The following is an 18,348-nucleotide window of genomic DNA, read 5'->3' on the forward strand; positions in this document are numbered from 1 at the left end:
CGTGCTGTGTGAGTTGCTTCGGTAACGCAACGTGAATGATTTATGGCGGAGATAAAAGGAAGAACACTTCCCCTACTTGCAGAGTCATTAAGTATATTTCCCGTATGTGCTGTGCATAGTAATTCCTTTGTCGGTGAAACGAAAGTTCTGTTTTTATAAGGACAGAATCATGACAATGGCATTGGTGCCTTGGAGAGTAGTAAGGCAACTGCCGTGTTTGATGTACAACAGTGAAGTAACTTGGCCAGCATCAGCAGCGTGGGAGACCGACGAAACGGCTTGAATAATAATTTAAAAGTTTCTCCCCTAGTCACGTGGAGGTCAATTAGATGTAGAATTCAAAGTCCAGTTTGTCCGTGTAATAATTCGGAAACTTTGCTTCTTCAGTCCGTCTGCGATTGATCGTTGATTGTTGATTTACCGACATTTCTTTTCTTTTTCTTTTTGTTATTAACGGCAGAGCAGCAGTTTAAGTTTCTCCTGAATTGTGGGCGTTTGACATACATGCCAGCAAGTTGCGGAATTTCCCTTATGCGAAGCTCTCGATGGCTCATTTTTTTCCCTATCGAAAATAGGGGCGTATTATTCGTCTGACTTTATAGACGTCGAAATAAGCCATAGGAGGGGGTAAACAACGGCTCAAACTCGACCGCGTGAGTGTAGTACAGTGCCCGCTCAAAAGTTGGCCATAATAATCATATATAAGGCCTGTTGTTGTGCTTCTGCATGGCCCCAATTTGCAAACACGTTCCAAGTGGTTGTTGTTCGCTCGGCGCGAATGGCGGCCGACCAGTTTTATGCTGTGGACGTCTCCTTATACACACACACACACACACGCTTCAGGTTTTTATTGCGTGCAGGTTGTGGGCGTTGTGATGTTTTTGAAATGAATTGGATGGCAGTTGACTTTTGGGTTGCTGGCGTCGCCAAAAGTTTTGAAAGCGGCCCCCTCCCGCCAACCACGCCCTGTTTTCTGTTTACATGCGAAAAGTATAGACGCGGAGCATGAAGTTCAACGAGTTTTATATGATCAACTCGCCATCACGCGAGCAACCCTATTGAACTTTGCACATCTGTGACTAAACCACGAGAGCTCTTAATGCGGGTTGATTCAGTTTTTTAACCTGATTTCGCTAAGCAGAAACATACAAAATATACACTATTTTAAAAGATGAATAAAAAAGTTATTTTGCAAATGATTTATTTTTATTTGGCATGGCAAACGTGTAAATAATGACTTAATGAGGGAAACGGATTCAACTTGGTCGGGATATGTGGCAAGATGAAAATGGCAAAAATAAGGGACGTTGAATCAGGATTGATATAATTGTCTGTTCAAGGAATGTAATGTGATATTCAGCGAATGATCACTTGACATTTCCAAGTGAAGATATACCTACTCCATACACGAAGTAATGTCGTTCTGTATAGAAATTAATATTTTTATTTAGTTCCCTGCTTTAATTGTAATTAAAGTGAACAGCAATTTACTCTGCGATCCAAATATTTGGTGTTCCTCAGATGATTCCGCATTCTCCGCTAAAATTCTCCGCCTGTTATGTGTTTCCCGTTTCCTTTATTGCACTAGTATTTTGCGAGATATTCGTTTACCCGCATTAGAATAGCACAAAAAAATTAAGTCAATAAAAATTCCGGATAACGTCAGAAATAGATAGCATCACCGACTCGTTGATGCCAACGTATTATTGTTATTATTATTTAATTTTTTTTTTTTTTTTTTTTTTTTAATGCTAAACACCAACCTTGTTCCATCCGTTTATTGTTGTATTGGTCGTGGTATTCTCATTTTAGCGCATTTTAGAGGTCACTATGAAGAACGTGACTAGATCCGTTCGCATGGCCGACGCGTTCAGCGGGGGGAAAGGCTGGCTCCGGGGTTCCCGACGAAGCGGCGAACGTTCCAATAAGAATGAGTTCGGTGTTAAAGAAAACTAAACATAAGAAGAAGAAAAAGAAAACAAAAAAACAAACACAGGCCTTTTCTTTTTAAAGATTCACTTAGTGGCTTTAGTTCATGCATATGAGACATAAGTATTAATTTTATAAATATGAAATTTTTAACTGCATGGTAAGTGTCAACAAGGCAGAAGAGACCGGAAAAAAATTTGGAATCAAATCAAAATCAATAAATGAAGAATTCAAGAAATTTCAATTGAAACCATTCCGTATTACAGTTTTTTGTTTACCGTCCAAATTTGTTGAATTCCGGCCATTGGTGAAAGGCTCGTCCATTTTCAGCGAACCGTTTGCGACATCTGGAATTTCCCTTTCAGGGCTGCCGTTACAGCACTCGTCGTCGGATCGGTTGACAAAAGACACGCACATTTCCTGTTGGATTGTTGCGAGAATTGGATTCGGTAGCTCAATTGTTCCCTGAGGGCCGTACGACCGGCCTGTTGGCCCCCCAGGAACTGGTGGAACTCGCGATCGCAGTGAGTCGTTGTGACCAAAAGTGCGTTCCGAGTTGCGTCCGCGGCGTGTGAAGACGCTGTTCTCGCCGGCCAGCGCCTTGTTGACTTCCATTCTCTCAGCGCACGTGCACGCCTACACAACAAGGAGAGAAAAGGAGCTCAAAAACCAATCGGAAAATGGAGGCAGATAATCGACAGCGCTGGCGACAACCTTCATGAAACTTTTCTTAAAGTTATCGGATAGAAAAGCGTAGAGGATTGGATTGACGGCCGAATTGGAGTAGCCCAGGCAACCGGCCAGCAGGAAAATGGCCACGATGTACGGAGACTGTGAGGCTTTGGGTGGAGTGAATATTAACGACACTTGGGAAACCCAATAAGGTAACCAACAGAGGACGTAAACGGTGACGACTGTCAGGACCAGTCGGGTCACTTTGCGGTGGGAGCGGCGCTTCTCCTTGGATTTGTTGGTCGGTCCCACCGTCTGTTTTTATTTTTATTTCGCCAATAAAGAAAGCGAAGAAATCAATTTTTATCAACAGTTGAATTGGCGAATAAACGGGTAAAAACCAACGAATCTTTTGTGCATACTTTCAGTTTCCTGATGACGAGGATGTAAAAGACCAAAATGAGGATGAGTGGAATGGCAAAGGCCAAAGTGAAAGTGTAGAGGGTGAAGGCGGCCTGTCCGTTCATGTACTCGTTTTCTGGCCAGTAAATGTTGCAGCTGACGATGGGACTTGCCGGATGAATTTCGGTCCCATCCTCGAGGCCACTTCCGGTTAGGATAGACGACATGGCCAACGTGTTGTTGGTGATCCAGGAAGTGATGGTCGTGGCCGAGCCGTTTGACCAATACAAAGTGTCGACCACCCCGGAATCGTTGGTGCTGCCGATGGCCCAGTCCGAATGGACTTGTTGTGTGTGGGCGTACAAAAAAATTGGCACAATCATGAGGAAAGAAATGCCCCAAGTTGTCGTGGACACGACCTGTCGATTGTAAATTTATTGACATTTTATTCCATGACGTAAGTACCGGAACTTAGAAATATTTGGCACCATTTCAAGTTGGTTCAGTTTCAATTTTCAATTGAGTTTTTTTGGAAAAGTTGAAAGTTCAGACGACGGGAAAATGCAATGAAATGATTATGCAACCGAATGCAACGCTATACGCTACTGCTTGTAGAATTATTTAGACTTTTCTATTGACGTGATTGAAGTTCTTGCGCAGCCGAGTAAAGCCAAGCCTGAATAAGATTAATCGTCTTCTGCGCAATAGTTTATTGACCGGATTCTGATCACGTTTTACCCAGCCGGATCGTTATTCTTCTTTTTATTTTTCAAGACAAACGATAGCTAGACCTTTGGCCAGACCCTACAAATGTCAAATCTTACATCTCCCCCTATGGCCCTATACTGTCGCCACGGACTACGGAATATTTAAGGCCTCGAAAAGGAGAATTGGAAAAAGGAGAACCGCGGAAGGAAAGGGGAGAAGTCTGACAATGGGAAACACAAATCAAAACTGTTCCCAGTATCGCGGTGGTCTATAAGCTCAAAGATTTCCCTGGATCGCTTCCCAAATCAGCAAGGGCATATGGCATTGAACCAACCAGCAGCAACTATAGGCCTAAGAGGTTATGATTTTCCCTTTGAGCAAACGTTGGAAATCGATCTGTGACGTGTTGGACGTTGAATCGATCCAATATACAAAAAGTACAAGACCATCAGCAGCGGCAGAATAATGGAAAAAGAGGCAACTGAGAGAAAGGGGAAAAAAGGTTCTAATGAGATTTTCCTTTTCTCGATTAAATGCCGTGCGATCCGTCTCCGAATAGGACCAGGACTATTATGAACCATAATAGGGACTGATGTTCGTGTTCCGTATCAATATTACCGTGGAGCACGATTCTCTCTAGGCTGGTATAAATGCATTTCGGGAAAATCAAGCGGGACGAATTTGTCATCAATAAAAAAAGTAGCGATGCGAAGCCCATACAATAAGTAAAATTTTACATCAAGCGACATCAAATCAGTCAAATTAACCAAAAAAGAAAACTTAAACCGCATTCGCGAACAAAAATGGGTGGACTTACTTTGGCATAGAAAGGTGTCCGGACTGTTGCCGCATCGATCGGATGGCAGACGGCTATGTAACGATCAGCGCTCATAACCGTCAACAACAAGGAACTTGTGAATTGATTGACCGAGGTCGTCGTCATGTAAATCTATCACGACAAAATAGACGAGGCAATTCAATCGGTCACAAAATATCGTGGGCGTTAGAGTTATCTCACCTTGCACATGACGTTGCCAAATGGCCAATATCCCAGGCCCATTGTCGTCATAATAAATGGAATGCCGATGAGAAAACATTCGTCTGCCACCGCCAAATTCAAAATGTACAAATTGGTGACTGTCTGCATTTTGGTGTAGCGGAGGACGACGTAGATGACGAGAGTGTTGCCCATGAGACCTACGACAAAGACAGTGCCATACAAACACTTTGGTGCCAAACAAAAATAAAATATCATCATGTTAAATTAAGGTTAAACCAAACATTTATCGCCATCAGACTACCTGAACAAAATAAAAGAGAAACGCGCCCAGCAGAGGAATTTCGTAGTCGTTGACGATCAAGTCCGGCATGTCTCCCGTGTCGTTCGTCCACGACACCATGCTGTCCATGTTGTTGTGTGGTCAATTAGTAGCAATCAACTCCACGATTACGACAGCAACAAGTCAAATCCAAAAAGGAATTAACAAAATTTTTTTTCCTGTCTTCCTGATCCCTGAAACGGAAACCAACAAATACGAAATTTGGTATTTCTTTGAGACATTTTATTTGTACGTTTTGGGTCGTTAAAGTCTGTCTAGTATATTTGATTTAGAAACCCTTGCGATATGAAGGTTTTAAAATTTTCTGGGTTGCGCAACGTACGTACCGTACCAAAGAAGATTAAAAATTGATTAAATCATCATCCCTTCACGTATGATCTATTCTTTTTTTTAAATTATCTAAATTCTTCTATTAGGTATTATCTGTTTATTATTAGCTGGAACTGTTATCGTTCATAATCACGCTTGTAAGTTTTTAGCTAAAAACAGGCGGTTCGTTTTCTATTAACAAAATTGTGTTTTTCCTTTTCTTCCCTATTCATTTTTTTTCTCCAGTATTTTTGTTCAAATAATCAGCTTATTCCTTTCAAAACAGAGAGAAGCGATTACGATTATAAAGACGGAGGAAGAGTCATTAATGCAACAGTTGGTTTCCTCACATTTATGAAAATAAATAAGTAACATTATTAATCCTAAATAATATGGACCAAAATAGAGACGATGGGATGGCAACAACTTAAGAGCAGCTGTTGCGAACACACATTGAATGAAAATGGGTCATTTGGTCGCTGTTATTTTCATGTTTGGTTTGCTTTAAACATATTCACATGTTTGGCGAATTAAAAACCAGACGAAGAGACGAATAAAATCAATGCAACGCAAAAGGTCTCATTCTCTTGGTCCAGAATAATTTCACGGAATGCAGGTTCCTATATCATTCGCATGTGCGGGATATTTTTAGATTATTGCGGGTGAGAAACCCGCTTTTGAGCGGTTTGGAATTTGGATTAAGGGTTCACTTTAAGCTCATTAAATAGCTTACTTGTTGTTTTTGCAAATATTTTCCGTGATAATAACCCATTTAAAAATTTTTTTATTTAGCTAGATAGACAGCATCCAGTGTGATTGGAGAAACCACCGATGTCATTCGAGTTACAGATCTATTTTTCCCCTTTCTTTAAATCCCCCCTGTCCTCGTGTACACCCGTGTGAGCGTGGGTGTATTCACGATAGTCTGAGGCCCTTTTTCCTATCCCGCCTGGTGGATTCACTTTTCTGCGGATAGAGTACAATTTGTGGATGCCTTGCCGGTGGCCGTCATGCTGGCCGTATTTTTTTCCCGGGCTTAAAGGTAAGCATAATGCTATGCCGTTGACTGGAACTCTTTTCTCTTGCCGATTTCGTTTACTCAGTCTTATTAAATAGCTCATTTGTAGAACGATTGCAGATCAGGCTTGTTTTGTACCTCACTACTTTGACTGTTGGTAAACAATCGGAATTCAAAAATTAAAGCAAAGTGCAATTAGAAAATTGTATGACCAAGACCTGCCGCCACACCTGGCATCTCCTCGTTTATCGATGTGGTGACTATTAGCGGCCGCTGATGTGAATGTACTGTAAATTATTATGTCAGGGACACTATCAGTCTCGTAAAATCAATTGATGGATCCTAGAATTCTAGCTTGTGATTGAGACAGCGATCATTGATTCCCAAATGTTTTTTGGGTTTTTTTTTTTCAAAGGTCTGACATAAGGGCCTACCATTTTTTTGGACCTAATCAACCTAATAACCTCTGAAGCTGTTTATTTTCAGAATCCAAGTCAATTTATTTCCTCAATGGTCTGTGTGACACTCAAGTTAGATAAGGTGCCAAAAACACCGTTTCATTACTTGGGATGTTATTTTTAGCCTCAACTCTTCTTTTTGGCTGATTTAATTACATTCGTCAAAACGATCTCCGATGAAAAAAAGAACGGGAGAAAGTGAGAAAAGTAAATTAACGTCGTGTTTCATCACTCTCGTCTGTTATTCGATTGGATTGATGATGCCGCCGCGCGCCTGTCTCGCTTTCATCCTTTTTATTTCTGTTTTTCACCGTGTCGGCGTGATAGATGGAAATAAGTGTGATTGAGCCAGGGCGCAGCAGAGTCGATTTCTTTACCGCCAATTCACACGATTGTAATGACAACTCTCCTTTGTAAACGTCAAAATGGTTATAGCGGAGCTTCAGGAGAGATTGAGAAAACCGACAAATTGATTCAGGGTCATAACCACTGACTGTTTCACTCAGTTCCACCAGTTTCTTCGCTTGATGGGCCTGCGACTTTTAGAAAATGGCTGGCAGGTTTCAAAACGGAAAAGCTTTGCACTCATCAAAGTGTTGTTTCTTGGATATCATTGATGAGAATTATCACAGCTGGTGAAGCATTTTTTTGGGCAACGACAGTCGTATGCAGGAATAGAAAAATGAGTTCTGCCGTTGGAACTATGGCCGTCACGATCGTCTTGAGTTCACATGTCCTTGTGTAAGAGACAGAAAGGCAATTTTTGAGGCTTTTGTCGTTGTCCATTATCCAGCAAGATAATCCCCCCCCCCCCCCCCCTACAAGGATTATTGAGCTTTTCTTTTCATATGTTTTCTTATTCCTTTATTCAACAAAATACTACTTCATCATTTAGGAATCGTCTCTCCTATTTAACGGAAAATGTCAGCTATCCGTATGTAGACAGGATATATTCGGATGTTGCGTTTTATTTAATCTCTAGTGCTGTAGAGCAATTTTCCGGTTTGCTTTAATTTAATAAATGGATAGCACGTACGATCGACCATATCGTGGCTGTTGCTCAGCCACAAAGAACTATGATGCCGAATGCGCGCTGCTAGATCCTTCTCGATCCTTCTCTGCGATTGAATAAATGACACAGTTGTAATAAATGATGACGCATTTATTAACTTGACATGCATTCAAACAGGTCGAGTCGGCTTTATTTTTTGCCCTGTGTTCTTATAGCGTGTCTCTCTCGCATTGTATTCGGGATAATGCTGATAAATCCATCAAAACTCGAATGGATGTGTGTTGGCGTCGGACTACGCAGCAACACAATCCGGTATAGAATATACCCTATGTAGCTAATGAAACGCACGCTAAAAAAAGACGGATCACGGGATAGATGAGTTAAACTTGACAATTAACTGAGTTTAATGAAGGAATCGAACAAGATTGGCCGAGACGGATATTGCTTGTTAACGAGTTTGCATAATTATTCGCCTGCAAGCAAGGCAACCTGCACTATAATTGCATTTAGCGTAAGATGCAAACGAATTTAATAGTTTAAATTGTACCGTATTTTAAAATTGTGGCGTACAGCTGTATATTTGGGCACTGTCAAGTTGCTGGGCCCGTGAATCAAAAAACAAATTCAATTTCAACTGCGGAGATGACCTTTTAATGGGTACACTTTATATATACGAAGAAAGTCAATATGCACACCAAGGGATCCATTAGTTACGAGCGAAAGAATCTGTCTACTTCAATGTTTACTATTCACTTTCCTCCCTTACTTTTGTGTTTGTCTTTCTCTTTTCGCCAGTTTCACAACAAATCGAATCGAGGGTGTAGTCGCCTACACAACCTTAGTAAAAAAAAGGCCTGAGCGCTTGCAGCGATTCCTTATTTCTCGGAAAGCCGCATTGATATCGCGTCACCTAAATGAAAATTCTGTAATGAAGTCGAATAAAGAACTCAATTAGTTTGAATTAAAAACTATGCCGTCGCTTGTTATCTTTTACTTTTAAGGAAACGAAAAACAAAACCTTTTACTCAACAAACCCTTTTTTTCTTATTTCGTATATCACTTTGGCCCTTTAACTCAAAAATAATTCTAAATATTCTCATACGACTAATTGTCAGTTTTCTCTTGTCAGTCTTCTGTTACATTCCATTCTTTTATTCCTTCCTATTTCGTTGATTTTCCTTACTTGTTGAATAATGTTCTTATTTGAAATATTTGTTAAGAAAATTAATTTCCTCTGATGTTGGACCTAATCAAATCTGGACTGAGTCAGCAAGGTTTATACTTTATATCTATTTACATGTTCCAGCGTAGTTGGATGTAGCCTATACAAGATAAGCCAATGATTTTGATAAGCCAATGGCTATCAAAGTTGAAGTCCAATTCGAAATCTGATCAAATCGGGATCGGCCGTAAAAGTAAATTTATCGACTTATTTTATACTGACCCCATAATAATTTTATTGGCAATGACTTTGCAGTGAAATAAAGTGCAGCATACTGCTTCTGGAAAAGGGGAATATAAACCTGTTTTTCTTTTTCGATCCTTGGTTGTGATCCATGTCTGGCGGTTTTATTAACTCCCTGCTACCCTGTTATTTCATCCAACGAGAGATCGTTGATAATTTATAGCCTTTGATCACACGTACAGTACCATGACAAATTTGGAATTTACTCTGAAATCTTGATGAACAAGAGAAGAAATCGAAAACGACCAAAGTCAGAGAGAAATGAGAATATAGAATTTAGAATCCTTGACATCGATCCTTTAGTCGACAGCCTGCATATAAATTCGGCATATTCAACTGTAGAAACAATTTAGGTATCTATGCTAATACTTCTTGTAGATATTTGAAAGGAAAAGCTCTACACGCCGCGCTTCACAGTAGATATGATAATAAGGGAACTGAAATGTCATTACGAGTCCAAAATTTCACTTAAACGAAGATGGAAGAAATTTGATTACATTTGTGGACCCTATCGAATAGACATACGGTAGCCTTTTTGGAGCGCAGCAACATTGAGAAACAGACAACGCTATTATACATTCGCTTCTGCCTAAATTTATGGGATGCTGTAGTGTCGTATTAGTTATAGTGGAAAGGAATATGTGGACAGAGTGTTATAACCGGATAGAAATCCATCAGGACTTATTTTTTTTCAGGCTCTTTTGAAGTGTGTACTGAATACACAAATGGAGAATAGCAGCAAAAGGTCGCGATTGAAACAGCTTGTTTGATCACGCTTAACAGTGCCCCGGGCTCTATACCCAATAATCTTTGGTTCGCCAGCAGCACACGATGGACGACTGAGCGTGAAGCGTAAATATTTGTTGCTTAGTTTGCGGTTCGTGACGTTTCCATGATCGATTCTCTTGTCCTCTCCATGCGGCGGCGCCCAACGTTGAATATCTCTGATGCGTCCTCTCAACTTTATTTGAAAACGTAATATCGCGCATCATTCCCGGATAACCAATAACCTGATAATGCCACTTGGTACGATAGATAGATTTTCAGTTCAGGTCTCAATATGACCCCACTCATTTTTATTGTTTTCGATGCGTTGAACGAATCAAGTTAAAATGCCAAAAGGATATTTTTATTATTGAATTGGTCGAAGAATATAAGAAAAAAGTTCTTTACCTTCTGCGAAACAACGTACATACAGTATAGCCGAAGCCAACAAAGATGTGAGTGGGGTGAAGTAAGTGACTGGGAAAGAGAAAAATGGAAGCGACCCATTGAGAAAAAAGACATAGCCGAAAAGTGAAATAAGAAGGATATACGGAGAAGACGTCAGGGTTTCTTTTGAGAGCAGCAGATGATATGGAGGAACAAGATCGGCGAACTCTTTCCAATTCTATTTTCATCTTTTTCATTATTATCATATTTAAACAATCAATCATACTCGAAATTTTCTTGACCGGACAATTCCGCCTCTATATATTCCACTCTATTTTGTTTTGGCAGAAGGAAAACTATATGGAGCCTTTCTCTCAATGGAAGAGAGAGCGAACAAAGAGGAACGTTCGTTCATGTGAATGACGGCCAAGGCCAATCTCCTATACTCCCAATTGTCCTTCGTTCTACTGGTATGCGAAAACAGAACTGGCGCTATCACATACTTTGGTTACTTGGGTGAATTCTCACTTATAGAAATTCTATTCCAATTGGTACATAAAAATAAGAATGCGCTAAATAAATTTTGAAAGAAATTCAGAAGGCATCACCAGCTAGACTTGTTCTCCTTCTTGCAAACTGAGCTGGTACTACTAATTGCGCATTCCAGTGTTTCGCGTTACTCACGTTCCCAGACTGTATGTGTGCATACATGTGCGGGCGGAGCAGCAGTTCAATCGAAAGTTGACGCTGCGCGAAATGCCACCCTGCTGCTGCTGCTGCTCTGGTTTCTCGTCGCTACACGAATTTCAATTTTCCCCAAGTTGCATATTCATGAAGTCAAAGGGCACGGCGGCGGTCGTCTGTATTCGTCATCATGTTTTACGGTTGCCCATATGTCTTGGCCGTCTTTTGCCGCGTCTCTCGTTTCTCTTGCTATTCCGCGGAGGTCACGACGGTCACGTATTCGCGCGGCGAATAACTTTCTTATACTGCGACACATAGCGACATGAGAAGAACCAATATACGGATGACGGCGTTGCTGTGTGTCATTTGCCCGAATGGAAACACCGCGCTAGAATGCGCTAATATTACTCGAGCCGAGTCTAGTACAAGCGCTATAAAGAGATGAGGCGAAAGATGCGACCGAAATGCCAATAAAAGGAATTTTGTAAAAAAAAAAAAAAAAAAAAAAAACAAGCAGAGGAATCTGCGAGGCGAATAAGCCACACTGTCTACGACTTTTCCGCATTAATGGGCCACTGCGCAAGTTAGCAAATCAAAGTGTTGATAATAGAAACAGCTATAAGGCTATATACCATACAAAAGAAACAAGTTTAGAGACAATTAATTTTTCTTATAACCTTAAGATGGTCAGGCATTTTAGTATTTATTACAGGTCATAACATGAGGCATATCTAACCAGCTATAAAGGAATATACTGTCTTTTAAAAAAAGGTCCTAAATAAGGGATAGTTCCAGGGACATGGATAAACCAACAAAAGGAGGTGACTGGTGACTATATATAACCTAAATTTGTTTTACTCGCACTAGCAACATCGTCTCAATTTGATTGATCAAAGTTAGAAATATCGAGTTGAAACTTTATGTAAATTGTTCGTTGATTTTCGAGGGATCAAATCAAATTCTAAATTTGGCCTGCACCTTCTAGAGCATGGGATCAGTGTGGGCGGAGTGCTTATTAGTCCATACTAGTCTGCGAGATGTGACGTAAGACCAGATCCGCTTATGTTCCTTTTTTTCCTCCTCACTGGATAGTCGATTTGATTCTTTCAGTCAAATCCCACTCTCATGGACGTGCAGATTATATTGGATTCTATATGGAGAAGCTCAGTTTGGGGTAAATAAGGGAGTGATATGGTCGGGACGGGTTGTGGTGTTAGATTGGCTGAACAGCTGCACAAGTCCCAGTAACATCACGACCCAGCACGATTCAGATTCATGGTTCCCAACTGAGCAGGAACCTTCGCAATCTCGGTGGCATGTAGGGGGTTCACGTACCCTGAAGTGTCACACAGCCAGTCTAAATGTCCTTTCTAGTTTTTCTAAGAGATTTGCTAAAAGAAAATCACGGTCAGCAATTTTTTTACAAATCCACAACATTTTCGGATGTTTCATTTGATTTTTTGAATAATTTACTGGTATTGGTATAAATACGGTCGTGATAAGTATGTGGATGTTCTACACTTAATTGGACAAATGACCAATAAGAAGCTACAGTAGTCCGAGTGCCATCCTTACTGATGGCGATTTAGATTCGTCACGACTGGAGCGTGACAGGCTTTTCTTCGCATCACGTTCATCGTATAATTATGCGTGGCCGTTCAATTAAATCATACGATCCTATTCCTTTCCATATGACACAAAGGGAGAATCAACTATCTTCTCTCTCGCCCTTAGTACAAGCGGAGAGATCCAGAACGACAAACTGGCCGAGTGTTCAATGTGACATTTTCATGGCATCAGGAGGCGGCATTCTACCGGGAATGGAAAAGAAGATAGAAGTGGCGGTTTCCTCCGGCTTCTTTCCGGAAATAATCGGATGCAGAATCTTCTCTCAACATCTCTCAGCTCAGTTGCTGCTTGTTAGTCGCCCAAACGTCCGCCATTTCCTTTGTGTTTCCTCCATATAGTTTCTCTACCAGCTGCAATTCGATCTAAATCTTTCTTAATCCCTGTGTTGTGTATGCGCATCATTATTATTATTGAGTAATCAGCAGTAAGTTGACTTAACTAGTCCGGCATCACTTAGGTAGGCTACACTGCGCTCCGGATGCGCTAGGAACTGAATTATTTGTTTTAGTGAGACCCTATATTCAACGACATATAACAAGCACCAGAGCAACGCAGAAGAAATTATGATTCAACAGGAAAAAAAACTTTTTACACTTGCAGTTTTCATAACAATCCCTTTCCGGAGTTCACCGTGAACGAAAATAAAATTCTGTCTCACTCTCGCTGAAACTTGCGCCATATTTTGAAACTTTACAAAGCTCCTACCCGAAGAATTGGATTCTGTTATTAACTTGGTTTCGAAAAAAATGTATTTCAGATTTCGGGGAACATAAATTTATTCGTTCGGGCTGAACGTGCTGTGTTTTATATATATATTAATACCCTTTGCATTTGATAGAGAACGACAACTTTTTTTCATCGCTGCAAACATCATATATATATGAATGAAAAGGGACAGGGAAGAGACCGAAATCTTTTCATATCAAAAATGAAATATAAAAATTGTCGAACGACACACATTATATGTAGCCTAGATAGTTTAAGCATTTCGTATTTATAGCTCGACGTACGACGCTAAGTTGAAAGACTAAATAGTGTATCAGCATATTACGAATGCAAAAATAAACAGAAGATTGACTTATTCCTTTCTTCCGCCTTGTTTCCCTTGCCATCGCGATCCATTTCTTTTTGTGTTCGTGTCTCCCTTTCGTTCCGTTCCGGAAGAAAAAATCCTCTCGGATGCGAAAGACAGGAGATGGGAAAATGCGGAGAGGAATAATAAGAGACTCCTTTCGTAGGAGGGCGAATGGAGGATATTACTATACTAGCATGGATGATGGATGACTGGATGCAGCATGCTGACGTCCAGGTAAAAAATTCACAGTTCCTATTGTGGGTCATGCGGTGTCTTATTTTCGATTATTTCTTCCACGTTGTTTCATGGCGGTTTTTTAAAAGTTTAGGTTGAATGTTAATTCATACGCAGAATTCCCACAAACGGAGATTAGAGTTATCCTCACAACAATTAAATTTTTATTGTAAGTTTGTCTTGTTTTTTATTTTTATTGTCAGTTTTTTTTATCATTTTACCTTTTATTAAAATAAATTTTCTTTTTTCAGTATAACAAAAGTATTAAAAAACAATTATATCGGGAGGCACCGAGTGCCACACGTGGATTGCTAATGAGATGCGAGTCGACATGCCGTATAGTTTGTCAAGAATTTCAGTCGACGTCTGTGATGGAGCTTCACTCATCAGCGACTTTCTGCTCTCATCAGCATAGGACCTCTCACTCATCGTTAATTCTCAACCGCCACTCTGTCGTCTGACCAGTTCTCCGCTTTGGTACATACTATTCAATTTATTTTCAGATATATTTGGCGAACTGATGCTCTTCAACTTTTCTTGTAATTTGTGGGACGTGAAAAAGTTTTCGTAGTGCGCCATAGCTATATAATAGCAACGAAGAAGCCTAGGCACTGAAACTTGTTTGAAAGGTTCTCACATCCCTCCCACTGTATTCGCAAAAGAAATATATATTTTATAAACTCATGAGTATCGTCCTGTCTAATTTTAGTCGATAAGGAAAAACAAAATGCTGATTTATTTCTATTACGTCATAGACTTCTTTGTTGATTGTTGCTATCGACGGGGGATTATGATGCGAAAGGATTTCACTTTGATGGGAGTAGGCGAGTACTGTTAAGATATAATCTTTTGTAAGCGATTATGATAGAGATACACTATTACAGGTAATTTGAATTATGAGTGGATGTGAAAAGAGTTGACGTGATTATATGAAATCATGTGATGCGCTTGCCCGGTGTTTGCATAAACTGACGGGAAAAAAACAGCTTAGAATTTGAGATCTGTGCATGGCCAATTGGCCATGATAAATCGTCTGCAGTGCCCGGTGCTATTTTGAATAACAACACAACATCGTCTATACTGAACCTAGTAGCTAGATCCAATAAAACAATATCTCAAAATGTTATTGGATAGACATCTTAAAGCGTCGTACGGTACGAATATAGCATTTGTCAGAATTTGTAATATAATAAGCTACCAACGACTCCACTTGGACAAATGTCCAGATTCTACGTAATATAAAGTCTGAATAAGTGTCACGCTGATAGATATACTGTATATGCGATGCAATATCACACATACATAAAGTGTGCATGATCTACCCTTTTCGTAACGGCAACTTATCTGAATTTCACTCACGATCTTTCAAAAAGTTCTTTTGGTTTTGCCAAGGCTTTTGCGGACTTGAGGTTCGTAGAAACCTTCCGCTAAAAGATCTTTCGCCGGCGACTGGATATATTTCCATTTTTCCCGCACAGGCACAACATGAATTCGAATAAACCCGCGAGTGCAGTATGAAATGGGACTTCTGGTACAGCGTACAGCCATTCTGTCTGGATTTTATTTTTTGATACATATCGGGCGGCAAACGGGAAACTGTTTCAACAAACGAAAAAATCCGAAGCTCTATAGCTCTACACGAATCGAGTTGCGCGGCAAGAGTGAAGCTTTTGTCCAGAACGTTACTATGTGTATTTCTTCTGCGAATAATGCAGGGATCAAAGAATACAGAGGACGAAATTTAGAAAATGGCCGAGGAATATCCCCATAGCTCTGCTGTATCGTACTGGATGACCCCATACAGTCAGCTTATTGATGGACGTATATTGTTCGTCCATCACTGATATAACTCAAAGTCGCGTCTGTGTGCCAAGAACTAACTAACACAAATGCAGCTAGACCACCCACAAAAAAATGGGGAAATCAATACAAGAAAATACAAATAAAGAAATGATGAGCGGTCACATTGTTATAATGAACTGTCTCTTGCTGTCCTCCGCCAAAATAATAAGAATATAGAAATAACGGCCAATGTGTCGTCCAACAAGGTTGCAAAGGAAACGGAAGAGCTGTACCGTACGGGCAACCTTGTATTTTCTATTTTTTTCCCCGTTGCTGTTGATTTATTCTTGTTTTTTTTGTTTGCCCATTTCTCGGGTGTTGACAGGAGGCAGAACTCTGCACCAGCGTATAGGGCAGACCACCAAGTATCTCTATAGATACAGCCAAATTGGATTATACGAATTTCGATTCTTTTTCTTCGTCCAGACAGTGAACCAATAAAGAATAACACGTTACATCTTTTCCCTCTAACTGCTATTCACCGTGCCAGAGTGAATCAAACGATTTCACGTAGAGTGTAATACCCCAAGACACTTCAAAAAAAGGTTGCGACACAATAAGCATTTTTTGCAGTTGTCACATATTTTTTTATTTATTCCCTCAATGTTGTTAGAGGCGCTGATTTTGTTATCCTCAGAAAAGGCTGAATTTGTGCAACGCTCTTGAGGTAACAACGTTAGAATTGGTTTCTACCGTCTTTCAGTTCTAAAACAAAAAATATCCTTCTAGTTTTTTGTTGAAAAAATAACAAATCCATTTTCCTCGTTGCGTCCTCCATTTCTGTAATATTTCTTGTTAGCTAATCTTTGTGTTTGTTCCTTTGTTATTTCTGAATTCTCCAATCCTCCTAGTAACTGTAAAACATAATTCATGCCGCCACTTTCATCAGTTGCAGCACGCGTGCAGCTCCGTCTGTCTGCTCACGGGTTATTTGTTTATCTATAGTGTTTCGGGGCGTTTCCCGTAGACTATGTGCGTAGCGTATTTCGTTTTTCACCAATCGTTAATCATTCGGCCTTTCCAAGACAGCTGCTGGCTCATCACGTCGCAGCCGTCCCGTGAGGTATATATGCGTATGTGTGCACGAAACCGGCTGCATAGGAGATACGGTCGTTGTCTCTCTACAAATTGGGGGGGGGGGGGGTCCGACCAAAAGGAACGGAGAATGAAATCCCTTTTACATAAGGATCCACAATATGATCATAGAGAAGAGCAGACACCTAACGGCAACGAAGAAGAATCGTCCATTGGCCGCGATCAAAAGATTAACACTATGCAGTGAGATTCGTCTACGCGATGACGTAATCGAACGTATAATTGCGGTGAGCAATTAAAGGCTTTACTAAGATCAAGATCTCCAGGCCACCTTGGAACATTTGAGCTAAGCTCACTTATAGAAGCGAGACAAAATTGCGTTGGAGAGAGAAAAGTGTAACTCCAGAAACTGGAATCCGAGCTGTGCAGCGCTGATAGCTAAGACGGAGAAACCGCGTGCGCATCGTGTCAAGACCAGGAGATCCGGTTGATAAACGTAGGCGAATGGAATCCCCCCGTTTCTGTCAGCTTTATAATACAAGACAGAGTAGGACTCCATTCGCCCAGTTTCGGCGTTCGTGTGTATTGTACCTGACGTAAGATTGAATGGATGGCATGATTTGTCGGACTGAAATGTCCACACTGCAAGAATTGCTATGTAGCCTATTCCGTACGACCCCCCAGCAACCAATCATTGATATTGAATAGTACATTTAGACCCATGTAAGGAACTTACCTTCGTTTCAATGGTATAGCCTATATGGTTCCGATCCGATGCAGCGGGAAGTAAGTTATGTGGCTCTGACGCTGACTGCGGCTGACTGATAGGACTCTCTTAAACACAGCTAGTGAAATACTACGGTCGTGAGCAAGAAAGAGTGCTCTCTAAAAGAACCCAAACTTTTTCATTGCTCTGAAACTATGCTGGGCTAAAGAAAATGAACAGTGAGAGGCGATGTGAAACTGAAACCCAACGCTCCATTGGTTTTGGCGGGTCAGTATTGCGCATGTCGCCCAGCCTGTTTCACGTCATTACGCTTGATGGTATATTTTATTCGTCCCCAATTCTTCTCGTTCTCATGGAACAAACGACACACAACGCACATGAGAAGAGCCGCCCAAATTGTGAACCACTAAAAAGTGTAGATAATAGAGTCTGCTGTGTGCACTACCTCAATAATGAGACAAAGGTTCAAAACAAGAGAATAACCTGACAAGAAAGTAACAAGGAAAGTAAGGTTTAGACAAGGCTTTCGCGCAAACATGTCACATAAGATAAGAAGTAGAATTCGTCGTCATTCTAATGTTTAGACGCTGGCAGAGACATTTTAATTAAATATTGAAAAAATGACACACAAAATCAAGGTTTTATCAGTTTTATCAC

The 18,348-nt window shown here is 40.5% G+C and overlaps 2 protein-coding genes across 3 annotated transcripts in view; both read right to left on the minus strand.

Annotated features, from left to right (window-relative positions):
* The window catches only part of LOC124341660 (somatostatin receptor type 5-like), a 76,095-nt gene extending 58,282 nt beyond the window's left edge, over positions 1-17,813 (minus strand). For both annotated transcript variants that reach the window (XM_046794593.1, XM_046794590.1), the window contains exon 1: positions 17,701-17,813. The gene's annotated coding sequence lies outside the window, so the exon portion shown is untranslated. The remainder of the gene's footprint in view (positions 1-17,700) is intronic.
* LOC124341657 (somatostatin receptor type 5-like) lies at positions 1,191-5,218 on the minus strand. The gene is made up of 10 exons (XM_046794588.1): positions 5,013-5,218; positions 4,730-4,936; positions 4,529-4,660; positions 3,024-3,422; positions 2,644-2,916; positions 2,208-2,565; positions 1,764-1,952; positions 1,492-1,584; positions 1,401-1,423; positions 1,191-1,331 (listed from the first exon to the last, which is right to left on the minus strand). Exons 1-7 carry the CDS (start codon positions 5,118-5,120, stop codon positions 1,819-1,821), a joined length of 1,611 nt encoding a protein of 536 aa, XP_046650544.1. The 5' UTR covers positions 5,121-5,218; the 3' UTR covers positions 1,191-1,331; positions 1,401-1,423; positions 1,492-1,584; positions 1,764-1,818.
* Positions 17,814-18,348: the final 535 nt, after the last annotated feature.

This window comes from Daphnia pulicaria, chromosome 6, assembly GCF_021234035.1.
Source record: "Daphnia pulicaria isolate SC F1-1A chromosome 6, SC_F0-13Bv2, whole genome shotgun sequence".
Lineage (NCBI taxonomy): Eukaryota > Metazoa > Arthropoda > Branchiopoda > Diplostraca > Daphniidae > Daphnia > Daphnia pulicaria.

Bases quoted from the DNA above. Each gene is read 5' to 3' on its own strand.
- LOC124341657 (XM_046794588.1), bottom strand. From the start codon at position 5,120: ATGGACAGCATGGTGTCGTGGACGAACGACACGGGAGACATGCCGGAC. The intron at 4,661-4,729 runs GTGAGATAACTC...TTGTCGTGATAG, and splicing joins TTGGCAACGTCATGTGCAAG to ATTTACATGACGACGACCTC. The intron at 1,953-2,207 runs GTAAACAAAAAA...TCTTATGTTTAG, and splicing joins GAATTCAACAAATTTGGACG to TTTTCTTTAACACCGAACTC.